The following is a 20,912-nucleotide window of genomic DNA, read 5'->3' as shown; positions in this document are numbered from 1 at the left end:
AATGAAATTAGTAAAGTAATCGGTCGACATTGGTCTGAACACGTTAATAAAAAATTGAACTGTTTATGAAATACATCTTTAATTGTAAATATTATTTTGAGACTAAAAATTCAGATCAATCGTTACATAATACATTGTTACAGCATTGAATGAGTTTCAAATATTCAGTTCCCTTGTTCGGGCCTCAAACGACTGTACGGCACAGTTTTCTAATTTAAGTATGTCTGTGACCTACATGTAGGAAGCAATCATTATGGTATAAAGTTTTATCTCTATTGATTATGTGTAATAATGTATTATTCAATCGTAAGATATCGGCAACATTGCAAGAAAAACTTATGCGCTAAAGACTTTGCAAACATATTTCAATAACTTGAGATATCTGCAAAAATAAAGTTCTTAACGGCGTGTTTTCATTCTGTCCAGCCCGTGTGTAATCATATGTGAACCCCATTGATCCTGCGCCCTGAATAATGTGTCCCGTATTCCAAACGAGCAAGTTTACGCCGTTCGACGCGTAATTCTGAAAACCTAGGGATCTGAAAACCTAGGTTCTCAGAGAACCTAGGTTCTCATGGAACCTAGGTTCTCTGAGAACCTAGGTTCTAGAGAACCTAGGTTCTCAGAGAACCTAGGTTTTCAGAGAACCTAGGTTCTCAGGGAACCTAGTTTTTCAAAGAACCTAGGTTCTCATGAGAACCTAGGTTCTATGAGAACCTTGGTTCTCATAATGAGAACCTAGGTTCTCAAGAGAACCTAGGTTCTCTGAAAACCTAGGTTCTCAGAGAACCTAGGTTCTCAGAGAACCTATGGTTCCCAAATGAAAACCACGGATATGGCAAGCAGTTAGACGCATAATCCCAAGAAACTAGGTTTCTCATGAGAACCTAGGTTCTCATTCTGAGAACCTAGGTTCTCATGAAAACCTAGGTTTTCAAATGAGAACCTAGGTTCTCATGAGAACCTAGGTTTTCCAATAAGAACCTAGGTTCTCATGAAAACCTAGGTTCTCATTTGAAAACTTGGGTTCTTGACGCCATGTGCAATCTTCAAGCGAGAACCTAGGTTCTCATTCTGAGAACCTAGGTTCTCATTTTGAGAACCTAGGTTCTCATGAGAAACCTAGTTTCTTGGGATTATGCGTCGAACCGCTTGCCATAGCGTAGCGAGTATTATACCACTATCTTATTTTTGGAATGACAATCATTCATTAAACGAGGCGAAATGACATCAAGTTCATTAAGTCTAACACCTACAATGCATGCACTATTCACTTTTTATTCTCGCAGATTTCAATATTAGTTCTTAATTTACGGCGGGTTTAGAGAAGGTGATTAACACACCAAAACGAAAGAAAGCCAAAACGACAAAAAGGATCACAAACTCATAAATTGTCATATGGGCGCCGTTTTGGTCGTTTTGGTGAGTATGTTTGTGTCTTTCTTGTGTTGGCGTTTTTGCGGGTTCGAAATGCGAAACATATCATAACTGTCGTATCGTCGGCCTTTTTGTTTTTCTGCTGGGTATTATTTGTCGTTCTAACATGCTGGCATGTTGACGACCTTCTTTAAGCCCGCAGAACACTCAGTACACTATGGCAAAAATCAGTTACCAAAGTTTTTACTTGAGTGAAACTATATCATTTCATAAGTTTACATAGCAAAGCCTTTCAGATAGGAATTCACATTTTGAACGTTCCAAGGTTTTAGAACTATCACTTTACAGTAGCAAGTGTGCGTATTATTAAAGTATGTATTAACACAACAGTAATTAGCTAGATTAGCAAAATGTTTGATTTTTTAATAATGTGTCAAAGATTCTAGAAACAAAGTGTAAAATAATTTTATTGGCCAACGATTCCTTATTTATCGTTTCGTAAATAGATAACCAGCAGTCATAATGGATAAAATTAGCAAGCGTTTTGAGCGCTGTTCATCGATTATTTGAAAACACGTCTGCCACAAACTAAGTGTCAACATACTCTCCAAAGTTCTTACTCATAAATGGCTGCTTGGTATCGCTTGAGAGTTTGCTTAAAGGGGACCGTGGTTCGAATCTCGTCGATGGAAATTTTATATTGTATTGTTAATTATGAATAGAGTTTTAATAATTCTAGATAATCGAGTTATTCACAACAAACATTTACGAAGCAACCACTCGCCAGTAGTTAATGAATATTAATTTCACGTTGAAGTTTTAAAGGCATAATATTTAGATTTTTTTCCCGATCATTTGGAAAACATGACCGTCCTTTGAAGCTTTTGATTAAATCCTTGACTGTCAATACTGGGTTTGTGGGTTTGATTCCCAGCCCGGCCATGCTTGTGATGGGCTTGGTCATGATCCTGTTGGTAAGAGAGAGCCCTACATCTAAGTCAAGAAGGACAACTGTTGGTAGTTTTTGGATAAGTATGTGTACTACCGGGAGAAGTCGTAAACTTAAATATAAATGTTTAATATTCCCCCGAACCTTTCAAGATGGTGATCTGACCACCGCTATATTACTGAAAACTATGCAAATGGTTCAAACGACAGAAAAGCAACGACACTTAAACAACAACAACAAATGTATGTCAACGTATCGAATATAAAGTTTCTTAAAAAATCAAATGCACGGGCATATCATTTTTTAAAGGGGCCTTTTCACGTTTAGGTAAATTGACACAATTAAAAAAAAAGTTTTCAGATTCGCAAATTTTCGTTGTAGTAATGATATTAGTGAGGAAACAGTAATACTGAACATTTACCATGCTCTGAAATATCCTTATATGAATCTTTTGACGATTTAAAAACCGGAAAATTATAAAGAGTTACGAATCGAAACGATTGAATAATTTGGAGAGTTCTGTTGTGTTCGTTATATTTTGGGATACTAAGAGGATTGCTGATATAAAGCATAAAATACATCACCCATGTCATGAGCACGGATGGCCCACTGGTCTAAGCGATAGACTTTTACTCCAGGGGTCAGTGGGTCGAGCCCAGTTGAGGGTTACTTTTCCTAGCTTTTATTTTATTCTTGTTTTTTACTTGAGTTTTTTAGATTCAATGTTTACATTTATTAATACAACATGTATAAAGCATTTATTGACATACTTCAATACATGCCAAAATATGTCAAAAGGCCCCTTTAAACAGCCAAAACCTAGTTTTAAGGTAAATAAGATCAGCAAGATGAATAAAAAAGAATTAAACGGAAAAGAAATATATTGAAAAACATAAAAATTCAATTAAAGCATTTGTTGCACAATAAAGAATTAAGTGTTCTTATTATTCCTACAGTTCATGACAATATTTGTCGGTGCTAACGATATCGTGTCATGACTCTAGGCTAATACTGAATTATGATTTGCTCATTCAATGCTTGTTCAATGGCTGTACATTTACTAATACCATAATCATAGTCTTAAAATTTTAAACATTGTTCTTTCATACAAATGCTTATTCATTTAATTAAAGCAGCAACAACAGCTCTATAACAGTAAATAAGATACAGAAAGGGATTAGGCTCATTACATTAAACTTACTATAGACAATAAAAATTAGTAAACATAACATATAGTTAAAGACATGAATACAATCGTATCACAGATAACAATCAGCTACAAACGTTTGCAGAAAAAGACAAGAAAACAATGTTATCACAGATATATATCACCTGCATAATTGAGTAGAAATATATAAACGAGTTGAAGCAAATGAAACACAAGTAAAAATACAACATCAAATAGCGGTTACACTTTCCATACAGTTACGACTGTAGAATTATCGGTATTTGAGATTTTTGAACGGCAGAATATTATTTTACGGAATAACTGGAGCATGATCTGCGTTTAGGTAGAAAAATATACCCGACCCGATAAAAATACAAACAGGGAAAAGCATCGCTAACGTTGCTCCAAGTGCAGACTTTTCCCGTGGCGTTGGTGATTTAGCATTCGAATCCACGAGATCCTCCGAAACTGTGGCTTGTCCAGGCGGTGAGGCCGTCATAGATTTGTGTTGTTCTTCACAGGGCATGTCACCCGATGCAATTGCGTTTGTTCCAGAAATAATGATTGAGGAAACATTTGCATTGAATATCGTCCCATCTGAAATTTAATTAATAACATAAAAAACAGCGCTTTTAAATAATGGCGGATTTTTTTGATAGTATTGTGCATTTAATTCACTTGAGTAAAGAACAACAATCCACTAGTTCAGCTAGGAACTTTGGGATAGCGACTGGTTTTATATGTATTTGGTGATGTTCTGAATAGAATACAATTTATGGCTGTGCTTTATTCATTTTCTTGAAAAAAAAATCACGCACTGTGTTAATGTCTGTCTCAGTCACGTGGAGACAGGGAACATGCCGGTAAAGGTTCTGCCAATAAATTCAACTAGTTTGTGCTGATATTGGTCATTTATTACCTGTAATGCTGATGTTGATAATCCAAAGACCTGTTGCATTTTCTCCCCAGAAATTCACGGACCTCATTAAGACATCCGTTATGATGTCCTTTGTGCTGATTTGGCCTTCTTGTACAAGAATTGACTTAGTACCGCTTGGTGAAGTCATGTGCACACTTGTCTTGTTGGGATTTGACGTGTGACAAGTGATCGAGACCTGAACTTGCTCAACCGTAGATACACATGAGCAATAATCTACGCACTTGATGTCAAATCCGAACGAACACGACATGTCACCGCAACTAAATAAAACAATACTATGCGGTATGATTAATAAATGATGATACCAATTGTTTGATTTTCCTACAATTATGAGAAGGCCATACCACAAACGTGTCATTGTAATTTTGAATTGAAGTACAAGTGCTTTTTTGATTTTGAATTGAAGTACACAGTACTTTTTAATACATTTTAGAAGAGACACATCGGAATGTATCGTTACTGTGTTGTTCCGATGCGTTGTACCGTACAAGTTGATTGTGTGACGTTGTATTTAAGGAGCCAGCAGCGATGCGATGTAACATAACCAACGAGTGGTAAACAACTAACCACTACTGACATTTAATATTCACTTTATGATTTACGGATGAATTTCCTTATTTTGACGGTACTTAAACAATATTTTATAAAGTTGTGAACAGATCAGAAAAAAATCATTTACAAAGATCAAGTTACCTTCACTGTATATTTGCTTATACATAATCATAATATCGACTATTTTACATAGGCAAAATAATAAGCGAGGCCTATGATGTGTAGAAAAATAAAAAAATGTAAGAGTCAGTAAATCCGCCACCTCTCTTTAAAAAGTTCAACTGCTTTTAAGTAAGATATGTTTGATGTAAACTCTTCACGAAAGCAACATCTGGTGGCTAGCTCACAAACAAAAAGAAACAACATGTGTTTATACATACATGTAGTTTATTTTCTGGTTTTTAAAGATGCATTGATTTGAGAAGCCGTTAATCGGGAACCGCGATAAGCTTATTCCACTGTATCTTTACGATTGTTTTTAATCAATCTTCAATAATAGTCAGGGTGTATGCACATACCATGATGATTCGATTTTACAATGGACGTAATGCGGACCTTAAATCGAGCATCCAAAGTATGACACATAGAATGCCTCATTGTCATGCATTTTTAATTTAGGGGGTCGTATATAAAGGAATCATAGGATAAATGCGAAAAATGTCAATAATGTTAATAACATCATCTGCATTGATCAAGACCATCTCACCACTTATTACCATTTTTAAGGCTAATTTTGGTGAGGTGGCTGATTTGCTACAGTGGCGAAATGAGTCGGTGTGCCATTAGCTCCTTTCAATAAAACAAATAAAGATATTCTTGAAAAAAAAACGAAAAGAAAAGCTCAGTTTTTCTCAATGCCATTCGGAACCTTACGGATAACGGTCTTAAGAAAACATAAAAGTATTGCGTTCTTTTTCCAAACAGATTTCACACTGTAACATTAAAAATTCGGATATAATCTTCTGTTTTGGTACTAAAATGCACGTGTATTTCAGGTAGATTATCTATATGTATGTTATAAATCGTGATATGTTATAAATCGTGATATGAATTCAATACAAACCTTCTTTGAAACAGATGCGTTCCTGTAACAGCGAACATATTTCCGACAGGGGTCCACGTTCTTGCCAGTGATACAGCTTTTCCAGCATTTATTAAGCCAAAGCCAAACATTGCGTGAACTGTAAAAATAGTATTGTAAACTCGGTTAGAGTATTAAAAAACCCTAACTTGTGAGTCTTAGACTTGGCCAGGTAAAAAGGTTTATCTGATGTGTAAAGTTTGTGTTGTGTGAAGTTTTTTTTTATGGCTTTAAAAAATTATTTGTAAGAAATTCTATTAAACCAACACCTAACGTTTTTCTTATCTCGATATAGTCGCTTAAGCGCATGAGTTATTCACATGCAAGTACGCTGAGTGGCCCACGGAATGCAACGAATCACAGCGTATTTAATTTACATAAAACGATTATATTTGGCTTTCTAATAGAATATTTTTAAGTATGTTATGCTTCTTTATTATTTATAACACGAACAAATGTGTTATGCTTTCTATATAATATATTCCAGTCGTTACTTTTCAAATGTTTTTTAGTGGTTCATGAAAAAATAAACACAGTATTGTGCGTTATTATGAAGCTTAACAAGTAAATATTCAGTTCATAATTATGGATTATACTAGTATTTGGGAATACTGAACATTTAGAAACATTTCGAACAAAGAAATTCTTGTAGGATCAGCTATCTTGTATTTAATGCAAGTGAAAATACAACAAAAACATTAAAAATGACACAAATAGTTCAACACAAAAAATACACAACAGCTGTGAACACATCTACAAAGGATCTACAAATATATATATTAACTATTCTTTCGTTTTGTATTTTGCGAAACTCTTGGTGAAACATAGCACACGATATATTTTGATGGCAATGAAAACAATCTCTTGCACTTGCAAAGCACATGTATTTGTATAGGTGTATATTTATGAATGGCTCGCTTACAATATTTGCCTGCTGCGTTCGGTGTGAAGTTGGAAGATTCACTCTTCAGCGACTCGTGTTCGGATGACTGTACTATGATATGCATAACATCACGCCAAGAAAGACCTGGGCTGTAAGTTACCAACAACTAAATGCCAACCTTAAAACGTACAGTTAAAGGTTAAATTTTATATTGAAAATTAAGTATACATGTACATTGTTTATAGAATATATGCATACTTAATTATTTGTAAGTTAATAAATAGTTTTCAAGAATCTTCCTTCAAACAATCTTAATATCAAACTTCTAATAAACCTGTCATAATTTTTTGTTTCCACGCATATAATTTCAGAATTTTAATGGGATATGAAGTATTTAAAATAATTCTTGCACACGTATGGAAAGATTGACAAATAGTAAAATCAAAAACTCACTTAGCTTGGAGAACAAGTGCCAGTATACCGGACAGAAAAGCTGTTGATGCTGAGGTTCCCCCGAATTTGTCCGTGCATTTTCTATCTGGATAAATGCCTGCTGTGGTAGTCTGACAAAGAAAAAAGATAGTATTCAATTGATATACATCCAAGTCTTTCGCGGATTCCAATATAACTAAAAACGACACTAAAACATCGCGAAAGTTTTGCATATAAAAGTCGGTTAGTTTAAATATAGCTTTGTAGACAAGATCAATGCCAAAGATAACGCATCATTAAAAACAAATCATAAATAATATGTTATTAAATATGTTTATATGGGGATGAAATAGCCATTTCATACCATACTTTTTAATGAGTTCAGGAAAGACTCGCATGCTAAACAATCGCTATGGCGAATGTAATAAATCATGGTATGAAATTGACAATGACTGCAGATCTTTGTTTAATATATTTAATCAAAGAAAATTGTTATTTACGAAAAGATCATGATAAAACCGGACAGCAGATGACATTACATGACGACACTTAACGTAGCAACGTCATTGTCAAAAATGTCGTAATTGAAACAAAAAGAAGACAATGAAAACGCTCACAAAGCTGAACTTAACATTTTTAAGTAAAGCAACATCATGATTGTTATATTACATAGAAAACATTGCATAGCGTATGATAAATACTCATTCATAACCGTTATAATTAATAATTATGATAATTTTATCTTCTTTTTTTCCATACAATTATGAGGAATTTGTATATAGCATTTGTAACTGTTTGATATACGATACCATTCCTGCAGACATCAAAGAAAAACTGTAAGCAAGCGCTGAAGTAAGGACAGCAGCATTGCTAGCAACGGACGCCGGAACACTTCCATTTGGATTAACACCACTGACGACGATAGTGTGTATGTTGTTTTCAAGTCCACCTCCGATTTTCGCTGACGGAAAAACAAACATCGATCCTTTGCCTTGTCTTCCCTAATAATGTGGAGGAAGTAATAATTTAAGGACATTACTGATGACTGCTCTTCTTGTTCATTTTCTCTGAACAATATCACGTTATGTGATTCATCAATCATGTGTATCGATTAAAATTCGCATGAAACCTGTTTATTTATTTTTTAAACATGTATAAAATTGTAATAAGGAACGATCTTCAAAAACGTTTTGAAAAGCTCACTAAAATATCATACTTAAAAGTGTACGAATGATAAAGTTTACTTTCGATTTTATTTATACTTTAGTGCTGAGCGTAAAAAAAGCTCCAAAATTAAAATATTGCACCTAGTTTTTTTGCGTTTTTATCATTTATATTTTTTGGAAAATATACTTAACGGCTTGTAACAATTAGATTGTTGAGTTTCATTGACGTGTCTAAAGCAAAGACTAATTTTAATGTGTGAAGAATTTTAAAAACCATTAGAAACATGTGTAAAAAAGAGAAATGCGATTTTCTAATACGTAACTAGATTTAAGTGGAAAGCAGTCGATATGCCCCTTTAATGTTGTCTTAACATTATCAAAAAATGCAGCATAACATACAATGCGTGCGCCCTGTTTCAACACAGCTTCGGTGGCGAAGTTGAGGTTTCGAAAAGTGTTGCTGTAAGTAAATGCGTTCACGTATACTGAGATGGTATCTGTTCTATGTACTAATCCTCCAGCAATATTGTCGTCGTCAGCGAGGATACCTACTTTAACGTCCAGATGAGCAACTTTTATTACTGAAATATAAACAAAGTGAATCCCAGATGCGTTTGAAACACGAGTTCGTTGAACTAAGTCAAGAATTCCCCGCCCATACAAAAACAAACAGCAATAACAGGCAAACACAATAATGCTAATAAAAAAAAATAGAAAAATATAGAAATCACTAAAACAACATGATACACATATTTATAATGCCCAGATGACCGCACTGGAATAATAAGTGAAAGCTTTCGATTTCTCAGCAAGGTTTATTGAATTAATCGGCTCACAGCTGAAGGTTACACAATAAAAGCTTACTGGCTAGTTTTGCTTTAAAAGCAACCCCTTTAGCACATGGTGCACTCTCATTGCTGTTCGCTGACAAGAGACCGCATACATTGGTTCCGTGGCTGGAAGAAACATCAGTTATAACGAAACAAATAAGAGAGCAATGAAAACATCGAAGCAAATGAATAACTATAAAAAGAAAAAATTTGAAGATATTGTGTTGACAGGGAATGATACAAACAAAGAATTTGAGGTGAACGCAAAATACCCTCACCACTAACAAACAAATCCACTAATTTATATTGACAACGGCCGCATTAAGAAATAACGAACTGTTTGATATGCGATTTACATGATGATTAATTGCAATTGACATTGCGAAACAGTTATTTTCTTATAGAAACTGATGTGATGTCAACTCACTCTTGCAACTGTAAAAATTCTCCATAGCTACGTTGATATCCGGGGGAAACGTCAGAAGTGTTTGAATCGTAGTTCCAACTTAATTGCTGAGCCTTTTTATGAAAATATACTATATATTCGCTACGAAATTTCCGAGCAAGATTTGTTTCAGTTTTATATTATTCAATTATAATTCATCGTCAAAATGTATTTTTGTTTTGAATCGAATAGATACTGACCCTTATCCTGTAAGTCATAAAATTTATGAGGATTTTCAACAATTAAGAGATAATTGTTACTTATTTAACGTTGGAAAATATATCCCCAAGTAAAACAAAAACCTCACTCAAATGGATACTCACAATATTGTCCAGGAGGTAGGGATGTGTGATATCCACGCCAACGTCTAACACCCCTAGTGTAACGTTCTCTCCAGTCATGCTAAAGTTCCACGCATCTCCTATGCCCATTCCGTACCTCGAGTCATGGACACCAAGCTTTTTGAACAGTGTGCAGATTACATTTATTATTGAATTATATTTACATAGAAAATTCATTGAATATTATCGAAATAAATGCTTTATTTTCTTGTTCTAATTATGTGTTTCATAAATTCAATGGCGATAGTTACATTTTGCCCGGTCAGACCATCTGATGTAGGTTGTATGTGCCATCTCCTGACTTGCTCAACCGTTTGTATCTGTAATATTCATGTTTTATACGAACAACTGGTATATTTTAAAATGAACATGCATGTATTATTATTTTTTAATTGTCATGGCAGTATAAAACAGTCTTTAAATTAATCAAGTTATTTGATATTCTAAATATTAAGTCGAAATAAAAAATTACTAAAGATATTAAATGATTCACGCCAATGGTTCTAAAGAATGATCACTGCTATAGTACATCGCGCTGTGCCATCAGTAAACAACTTGCCTTGTCATCATAGCTCTTGATCAACTGTAAGTCCTCTTCTGACAATTTCCCAGTTAACCCTCGTTTTTGGAAAACGTAAATGCCTGAAATGATCTTTACAAACAGAAGAAATTGTGCTTGATTAATATTAACATTAAGAATGAAGTCAATTACTGTCTTAGTATTTTACAAGTTGTGTAATTGGTCACACGTTAACATACATAACAGTGTGCAGTTAACTTGTTCTTTCTGATGGCTCCTATTGTTTGTCGGTAGTTGTCAATTTATTCGAGATTTATGTGAACGTATTTTTATGTAGTGATTTACTTTTAATAGTTTCAGTGAATTATTCTTAGACAATAAAAGTAACACGACTTATTGATATGGAGCGAATTGCCCAGGTTACTATTTTGTAGCTTTAAGTTTCGCGTTTATTCTGATCAGACACATACGCACAATGCTAATAAAAATGATTGCCAAATAGTTACTTGTAGTATTTGCCTTATTATAAATCTCAAGTTCATAAAGAGCTTGCGTAATGTGGCTGTTATCGCTTTTATTTCAGGTTGGTCATGATTGCTTTACACTTAACACGTTCTTGTACATGCATTAAAACATTTTCCCTTTTACTCATAGTATCGGCCCTCCTCATTGTATCGTGATTTAAGCGAAAAACCCTCAAGAAGTACTGGAAAGAGATTTTTTTCAATTTTATTTATTTGATGGTTATCCATGGCTATGACGAAGATCACTCTCGTGTTAATTGGAAAAATGTCATGTTTATTCCAGGTTAATGCTATGATTTTTAAATTACGTAACACACGATTATATATGTATGTAAGTTTTTTTGGGAGTAATAGTAACTTTGTCAAATGTTTTTTATGCCGCTTATTTTGTATAAAATGTAAAAAAAAAAGAACAACATGAGCATGGCATGAATCTCGTTTTTCCATTATGATACTACTTTTAGAACATGCACATGCGCGTAGTAACACATCCAAGAAACCAATCAGAAGGGCAGATATTATGAGAACCATTGTACGTGATACAGATTACTACAGGGAGATAAATCTACCCCGTATTTTGTCAAAACAATGTCGATTTCAATGCAGTTTTCCAAAAAAAATACACATTTAAGTATAGATTGACATATAACGCTTGCGTGTTTTTGTATCTGTTCACTTCCATAGTTCGTATGTATTCATTAAGAGGGCCGATACTACGGATAGACATGCTAGGCATTCGTTTCGGATGTTTTAGGATCAATAAACGATATTCTCACGGTTTATAATAATAAGTTGGGTAATAATTTCCAGCAAAGACAATTAATACCACTAAACTAACCTTCAGCCCCATAACTATATGATATCTACGGGGGAAAACTAAATGGTTTCACACTATTGATTCATTGATTAACATACATATTTTAAAGTTGCACATAAATAAACAAATAAACAAAGACCAAACTTATATCAAACAACGTACTATAGTATATAGCTTGTTTAAAACGCAAGTTATGTTACAAGATTGACATACCCTAGGAAACAATTTGTTTGTTAAATTTTGATTAAATATCAATACTCGATCCCCTATGTTATCAACTTATAAACAAAGAGTTAACAAATTGTATAGTGTATGAAAACTCATTTCGCAATTTATATTTCAAAATATAATAATTTAACAGTCTGTTTCTGCAAATAGAATATGTTCGTGTCATTTGTTGGTAAATAAATTTAATTTTATTAGGCATTGATCACATATTTAATAAAGAATCATAATGAATCTACATATGCAGGAAAAAATATGGATTTTATGAAGATACTGTTCTTAAAATTCATGCGGATGGAAGTGATTTCGTATATTTATCGTGATTAGTTTAGACCATTATCCCATGAGTAGTGTTTAACAGGTATTTACAAAAATAATTATACTGGTGGTGGCGATGTCTTATATTTTCATTGTAAGGTGGATGACCAACTTGCTGAATAAAATAAACAATGCTGGTGATTGAGGTCTTTAATAACTCTCATGAAAAGGGTGTAATAATAACCCGAACGAAGTGCAAGACTAACATGTTGAATGAAATAATAATGATGTTTGTGGTGGTGTCTAATATTTCACATGTTTAGTGTATAATCATTTCCCATGAGAACTGTGAAACATTAAAAACGATGCACCGTGTAAAGTGTTTTTACAAATTATATACATTCTGGTGCCGGCCATGTGTTGTATTTCTCATGGTATCTTGTCAGAAAAGTGATGGTGACAGACAAACAGACAGCAAACATACAGACGGACAGACGGAACAACGGACGGATATACGGACATACGGACGGACGAACGGATGGGCGAACCGACAGACATACAGACAGACAGACAGACAGACAGACAGACAGACAGACAGACAGACAGACAGACAGACAGACAGACAGACAGACAGACAGACAGACAGACAGACAGACAGACAGACAGACAGACAGACAGACAGACAGACAGACAGACAGACAGACAGACAGACAGACAGACAGACAGACAGACAGACAGACAGACAGACAGACAGACAGACAGACAGACAGACAGACAGACAGACAGGCAGGCAGGCAGGCAGGCAGGCAGGCAGGCAGGCAGGCAGGCAGGCAGGCAGAAAGACAGACAGACAGACAGACAGACAGACAGACAGACAGACAGACAGACAGACAGACAGACAGACAGACAGACAGACAGACAGACAGACAGACAGACAGACAGACAGACAGACAGACAGACAGACAGACAGACAGACAGACAGACAGACAGACAGACAGACAGACAGACAGATACAAATTAATGCAATCGATGGTAAGTACACGTAGGCTCTATCAATGCGGAACATAATTATTAAGAATTGCATTTCTTTTAACACTAAGCCTTTTTGATAAATTTACACGCGTTTTAAATCATTGATTTGTCACATGAAACTCGTATCTTATGGAATTTATATACAGATGATTGATATATGGGTACGGCCTACGTATTTTTTTCTTATCTCAGTGTAACAGCAAAATACATACATTCAAAATGGTATTCCTCTTTTAAATCTTTGTCATAACATTACTGACAATAACGTTCATCTCGTAGAATGTTATTCTGAGCGTATCTCCCAGTTTGAATTATCAACGGGTGTGCAGATACTCTTAATCTTAAAAAAAAATAAGCGCAGTCGTCTAGGAAGTAAATCTAAATATTCTTCTATATAAAAGGCTTTGCAAATTTACACATGACTCATTTATAATGATTATTAATATAACCTTGTCATTCTTGTTTAAAAAATGTTAACAACGTCAAGTCTACATTTAAACCCGCTAATAAAACCTTTAGCTTGCACAACGTTTGGATTTTCAAATACATAACCGCTGGACATTTGAGACCCATTTTGTATAGCCTTCATCACAATCGTTTAAATAATAGAATATCATAATAAATGTTAAATACGCCAAGTGTAATTTCGATCCTGTCTAATGTTTTTCAAGGTCTTCGGTCTTTGAATCTCACGAGGGTAATGCCAGAATCCTCAAACTTCAGATTCGCCTGAGGTCTGAGACGCATTTCACAATACAAGCTAGGACTTTGATTTTCGGCTAGTAGGAGGTTATTGCATGTTATTGCTTCTCCTTTTATACCCTATACGTACGTATATTTTCCTACAGTTTATACGACACAGTTTGACAATATTTACCCTGAAAAAAATATGTCAGTCTGAAACGACCCGACAATGCGCATTATTGATACTGAATTATAAAAATCATGAGACATGCATAGAAAATATAAAGCGAAACACTAAACCTGTGACACAAATGTATAATCCTCTTTCCTTAAAACACCTGCAACATGTTCAAAGTCTTTATCGTTGACCTTAAAGAACAATTTATCGGTGTAATCTGATATTTGTCCGTGCACTGTTGCTAGAAGAAACACCAATGTGCATGTGAGTGGCATTGTAAAACAATGAGCTCACTGTTAAACCACTTCAGATGTTAAAACGTTGAATGCTCACATTCGCTGGTATACTTTTTATTATGTGAAACAGGATCTGTCGTTAAAGGACAGTAGAAAAGAAAACTGATATGAATGGGGTCTACATCAATACACTCGAGACGCGTCAATGTAAAGGAAGTTTAAGTTCAACAGAAAATTCAACGTAATTATTGTGTAATAGAACAGCCTTGCAATCACAACATATTTAAAGTTTCGCGGCCACTTCCTCATTAACCGCTTAAGTTCCGTATTATTAGTTGGTCGCGTTAGCGGTCGACTAAATTTACAGAGCATATTTTGCAAATCAGTATGTGCTCAGAAGACTTAAGAACTGTAAGAACCGCAACTCACTCTGCCAGGGACGATTACCACTCCCTGTGTGCAGCAGATGACAAATGATTCTGCTCTAGCATTGAGTGTATATACCAGCTTGTAAGACGACATTGTCCAGTCTAGTATCTAGTATAGTGTTTATCATTGAAATCTGTACATATCTGCTGCTTTCAGGGAAAACGGGGCTTAATGCACGTCTAATAAGATTAGCCTGTGTACACTGATTAGCCTGTGCAATGCGCATAAGTTAATGAAGGACGACAACAGCGAACATCTTCAGTGCCTTCAGCGCTTTGATTTATCTTGTGTCGTATTCGAGTTATCAAATAATTTGGAAAGACCTCGGGAGCGAATTAGTAGTATAACGGCTTTCATTGTGCTGACTTTAAATGTCCAGATAATAATTTTCGGAATATGTATGTGGTAACACGATCACCACACGATTTCTTTCGCGAAGAAGTTAATATGATAATTAGTGCGAACCTTTACTTGTAACAGCAATTTAATCATGTTAAGGTTGCCTTTAGCAAGATATTGACATTGTTACTTCTGTCGCTTAATTAACGTTTAGGTGATTTAGTTAAATAATATACATTTAACAGAAATATTTTTGTAAACGATTACTCAATATTATGGCAAGTAAGAAGTAACATGAATCTTTTCGCGAACGCTAACTAATGAACGTGATATTTTCGAAAAACGTACGTGGTTAACACTATACGTAAGTGGTTAACGCGAATCTTATGTGGTTATTCTAATGTTGTTCCAAGCCACCATACAAAATATTGCATTTGTGTTTCAGTTATTAATTTTACCAACGAAAAAGGTACTCGGGTGATAACAACATAAGTATCTCATTCAAGAAAATCGTTGGTGAGTAATGTTATGACACTGGAAAATACATATCATTTTATTTTTTCCTTAATCGTTTATTGAATTTTAAATACTGCGTCATATGTGATCCGATATATCTGTTGGTATCAAAACAAAATCATAAGCATGATCGACATACTGGCATGTAGGAAAAGTCAACATTAAAATAAAACCTCACTCTGTCATAGCGCTTATTTTGCTCGCCTTCTAAAGTTAACAAACAGCTCACACTATTGAAACACTTATTTTATCATCACTTAAGTTTTATTTGTGTAATAAATTTGATGTAAATAAAATCACTTTAAAGTGGTTGCTGTGAGGTAAAGTGTATTTAAATTTTACAACGCTGAAATCAATGAAACACATTCATACGTACACATTTGGATTTCGCAAACCAATCATTTAAAACCCATAATGCGTTGATTTGAAAATTCCAAGGCAGTGATCACAACTCTAATGTGTTGTGTTTAATGTTGATTTGTTTGTTCTTGTCCTGTATTGTATAGGCCACTATTCACTTGCCTTAAATTGGGGCCTCGATGATGTTAACGCGAGTTTCCTTCCTCTTAATATTTCTTAATTTTAACCTTTAATTGTTTATTTTAGGGATATTATATTGATATTTATTATTTTGAATAATATCTTACTTGATTATTCAACTTAAAAATAATAAACTTGATATTTCCACTTCATTATCAACAAGATTTTAATAATTCAAAAACATTTTTTTTAATTTTGCCTTCAAATATAAATTAATAATGTATGCCCATTTTTTATTTCGTGTTTTACGTAATTGATTTAACAAATGTTTAACGGATTCGATAAAGAATTTGAGTAAAAAGTGCAAAAAATATTTCAACGATATAACAATCAACCACAGCCTACAATTAACGTATACCCAGTTGAAGTCATTCTCCTAGCAGAGTTGTCGTTCGTGCCTCAACATACATGTAATGAACCAATCTTCACGCAGAGTTGTCGTTCCTTGCTCTCACATACAATCTCTGCCATTACATAAAATCCTGCCATTTTGGTAGGACTTTATTTTAATGGTTTAGTATTATATAATGAAAAGTAGTATCATTTTCTTTAACATTTCGAAAATAGTTTATAAAATTAGGTTCATAATAAAAAATAATTACCAAAAGTAAAAAGAACAACATTAAAATTCCAACCTCCGCGCAGAGATTTGGCGGGAACCAGCATAGGTGGATCAAATCCCTGCCTTCATAACCAACAACGTTATGATAGCCTAGCCACGTGGTACAATTAGTTTACCGTTGTTATTTTTACTCTGTTATTTATTTAGGTAATTATTTTTTATTTTGAACCTTAACATATCCACTATTTTCAAAATGTAAAAGAAAATGATACTACTTTTCATAATATAATAATGAAACCAATAAAATTAAATCCTACCAAATCTGGGAAGATTTTCTTGTGATGGCAGAGATTGTATGTGAGAGCAAGGAACGACAACTCTACGTGAAGATTGGTTCATTAACGAATGACAACTCTGCGTGGAGATTATTAAAATAATTGCACGACGTGTCTAGACACTCTTCACGTGGTTGGTTATGAAGACAAGGATTTGATCCAGCTATGCTGGTTCCCGTCAGTGTAAGGGAGTGAGCTTAAGATTATTTTACTGATACCGGTTTATTTATAAATCAACAATATATGATGCAAATCATCAATATATTGCTGTTCATAATTGGAGTATGAATATGGTATCAATATCTCAAAATTGAGACAATCTAGGGTCATTGTAAATGTATTTTATACTACATACTAAAAGAATACCCTTCACACGGACCTAGGGGTGACTAATGCGCGCAATATATGCCGTCCTGACCGGGCATACAACACGATACCCACGTTCGACCAATTCCGCTACTCTCCATTTATCGACCGTGGGACATTACGAACTCTTTTCACCGTTTTAGTGTGTGTCAAATCCAGTAATTTTATTGGATCACTGACGGTTTCATGAGGATATTTTGACCAATGATACAACTCGTACTATAGAGACTTCGGGTTTGTTGTCAAATTGGCGTCGTCCGTAGAAATGGAATTTCGTCGTGCACGCGAATACTTTTTATTTGAGAATTTAAACGACTTCAGAGTAAACGTATCTCTATTCTCTTACATGGACGCGATGTCTTTTGAAGCACTTGGACAGGTGTGGGTTTATTTTCTATGGCGGCCTTTATCCAGGCGAAGCATTGACACTTCCAAAGCGAAGAGAATTCTTTTTTTAAAACAGCGATTTCATTGGTCTACTGAAAGGTTATAGTTAAGGTAAAAACGGCGTGTATTGCTTATATTGTCCCACGGTTAATGCTGGAGAGTAACGGAATGAATTAGTCGTGGGTATCAGACGATGGGCATACAATTGCCTTATTTAAATACATTATTGTTCGTCGTTATGTTATGCATGTTCACGTGTGTTGAACAGCCATGTGAGGTTCATCAAAATGCTCTATAGATATGCACATACGTCCATATTATAATAAGTGTTAAGCTAATGTTTTATAAGTTGTTGTTCTTCTTCTTCTAGTAATGTACAGATCCCCTCTGGGGCAATTTCGTACATGGGGTTTATGTACAGGGACGTATGCACGGCGCGCAACTATATACAGTGCTGATTAAAAGGTTAAAAACATCTGTCTCTCGGGTCTACTGCTTCGCCGACATGCCCCTCTTGAAGGCCTCTACGCTCTCAGCTATGGTGCCCGGCGATGGGTGCTGGTTCCACAGTCTGATGGCGGAGGGGAAGTAGGAGTACTTGTAGACGTCTGTCCGACAGAAGGATAGCAAGAAACGTGAGCAGTCGCCCCTTGTGCTTGAGGTAGTCAGGTGGAAGAAGGTCTCTGGTTGGATGTCAATGAGGAAGTGTGTTATTCTGGACACCATTACAAGTTTGGCGTTGGAGCGTCGTTCGGCAAGGGGCTGCCACCCTAGGTTTGCCACCATTTGGCTGGTGCTGCTAGTAGTGTGGTAGTCTCCCTTGACGAATCTGGCTGCTCGGCGTTGGACAGCTTCCAATTGGTTGATGTTTGTCTTAGTGTGGGGGTCCCATGCGGTTCCTGCGTACTCTAGGATTGGCATGACAAGGGTCTGGTCACACTGTGCCTTTATATCCTGTGGGCAGCTTGTCAGATTTCTCCTGAGGAAAGCGAGGCTGTTGTTTGCTTTCTTTGCGGTCGTGGCTACATGCGTGTTCATGATCAGCTTCTCGTCGATATGGACTCCGAGGTTTGTTCCTCCCTTCACTACCTTGAGATCCCTACCATGGATGGAGTAGGTAGAACGGATAGGGTTTCTCTTCCTTGTGATCTGGATGACCTCACATTTAGATGGGTTGAAAGACATCAGCCAGTCCCGTTCCCATTTCTGAGATTAATGTACATTTTCTGGCTTCAGTTTGATCTTTTGATTTATCTGACTGACATCGCCAAAAAGGATGGGAATCAACATTTTAATTTGAGCGAAACGACTAGACTCTTTCACGATTGTGTGTATAAGTTCAATGGTCACATTAAGTACGTCTAATTATAACGATAATAACATATTTAAATGTAAACTTTACGTCATCTTTATGTCATAAGATATGTAATTATGTAATTAACAATAAGTAAAAACAGCACATTGTGTGACGTAAAAAATGCCATTGAAAAGAATTAAATCATAATAAAAACTTACTTCAGAAAAGACAATACTTACTCAATAGTATGATTTATATCATAGGTAGCGAAATATACTATACTTTTGTATATGCTTTCACTCCAGGACTCCAGGGGTCAGTGGTTCGAGCAAATTTAAGTTCTACTGTAGTACATACATCACAGGAGTTGAATTAGGACATTAACCGTAAAATGAGATTTCGTATTCGTTTAATTGTGTTGTCTTATACAAACACACTTGTTCTAAACACTTGATAACTCGAATGGGGTTATGTATAAGTATGTGTAAAACTTTAAAAACAATATACTCACAATGCGTTCGCAAGAACGTTAGCCATAGTGTCTTCTGTAACAACCTTTTTATGCCCCCGGATCGAAAGATCGGGGGTATATTGTTTTTGGCCTGTCCGTCATTGTATGTGTCTGTGTGTGTGTGTCCCAAAACTTTAACCAAAACTTTAACCTTCGTCATAGCTTTTGCAATATTGAACATAGCAACTTGATATTTGGCATGCATGTGAATCTCATAGAGCAGCACAATTTGAGTGGTGAAAGGTCAATGTCAAGGTCATCCTTCAAGGTCAATGGTGATATATATGACTTCAAAGCGGCGCAGTAGGGGCATTGTGTTTCACAAACACAGCTGTTGTTTTTTTCATGACCATCTTGTTCTTCAAGGGGTTTGGACAACTGAGAATATCACAGCGGTGGATGTGAAAACTCAGTTTCTAAATTGTTTTATTGTATTTTTTCTCTTCTCTGTACTCTAGATTGTTAAACCTAAAGACTACATTCGTTTGCAATCAAATCAAACTCATCAGTTTTATGCTGTGACGAAACGTACGTCGCAAAACTTGCACTTGTTATTACAGTGTCATCTGTGTTTTTGCGGTCGGTATGTCAACTTACTAAGCTACCTTCTATGTCAGTTTGACTATTATCCTCGTTTTGGAGCATATATTGTGATGTTTCTAATGTGTTCTCTGAGAGTTCATCTGTTAAAAAGTTTGTGTCATTTTGAATGTCATTTTCTATGTTTCCAATCTCTTGGTCGCGTTCGTTTTCTTTGTCTTGTTTCGTTTCCCCGTCTTCGAGTTCAGGCAAATCCTTTTCTATTATCCCCTCTCTATGTTTGCTTTCTAATAAATCAGAGTAATTCCTGGACGGTATTTTAGCACTGGATGATACACCACTGGACAAAAATGACCCGATCGGGGCTGGGTTTTCAAGTGCTTTCCAAGATATCGGCTTGGTACTTAGATCCTGTGACCTTCCCGTTATTGACATATCTGCCAATATATAAA

The 20,912-nt window shown here is 35.2% G+C and overlaps 2 protein-coding genes across 3 annotated transcripts in view; both read right to left on the bottom strand.

Annotated features, from left to right (window-relative positions):
* LOC127843860 (furin-like protease kpc-1) overlaps window positions 1-14,872 on the bottom strand; it is a 36,871-nt gene extending 21,999 nt beyond the window's left edge. The window contains exons 1-12 of one of the 2 annotated variants that reach the window (XM_052373725.1): window positions 14,525-14,819; window positions 10,724-10,816; window positions 10,416-10,484; window positions 10,147-10,281; window positions 9,806-9,897; window positions 9,413-9,504; window positions 8,948-9,129; window positions 8,192-8,383; window positions 7,404-7,513; window positions 6,990-7,099; window positions 6,050-6,167; window positions 4,414-4,694 (exon numbers count right to left, since the gene is read on the bottom strand). In XM_052373725.1, the coding sequence (XP_052229685.1) occupies window positions 4,414-4,694; window positions 6,050-6,167; window positions 6,990-7,099; window positions 7,404-7,513; window positions 8,192-8,383; window positions 8,948-9,129; window positions 9,413-9,504; window positions 9,806-9,897; window positions 10,147-10,281; window positions 10,416-10,484; window positions 10,724-10,816; window positions 14,525-14,677 (1,627 nt within the window). In that variant the 5' untranslated portion in view covers window positions 14,678-14,819. Of the gene's footprint in view, window positions 1-4,413; window positions 4,695-6,049; window positions 6,168-6,989; window positions 7,100-7,403; window positions 7,514-8,191; window positions 8,384-8,947; window positions 9,130-9,412; window positions 9,505-9,805; window positions 9,898-10,146; window positions 10,282-10,415; window positions 10,485-10,723; window positions 10,817-14,524 lie in introns of both variants that reach the window. The other variant, XM_052373727.1, reaches the window with a different exon arrangement.
* Window positions 1,265-20,912, bottom strand: part of LOC127843859 (furin-like protease kpc-1) — a 38,218-nt gene continuing 18,570 nt past the window's right edge. The window contains exon 15 of the transcript XR_008032383.1: window positions 1,265-3,145. The gene's annotated coding sequence lies outside the window, so the exon portion shown is untranslated. The remainder of the gene's footprint in view (window positions 3,146-20,912) is intronic.

Source organism: Dreissena polymorpha, chromosome 9 (assembly GCF_020536995.1).
Source record: "Dreissena polymorpha isolate Duluth1 chromosome 9, UMN_Dpol_1.0, whole genome shotgun sequence".
Lineage (NCBI taxonomy): Eukaryota > Metazoa > Mollusca > Bivalvia > Myida > Dreissenidae > Dreissena > Dreissena polymorpha.
The sequence above is the reverse complement of the archived record's forward strand: the minus strand, read 5'-3'. Positions and strand labels throughout refer to the sequence as shown.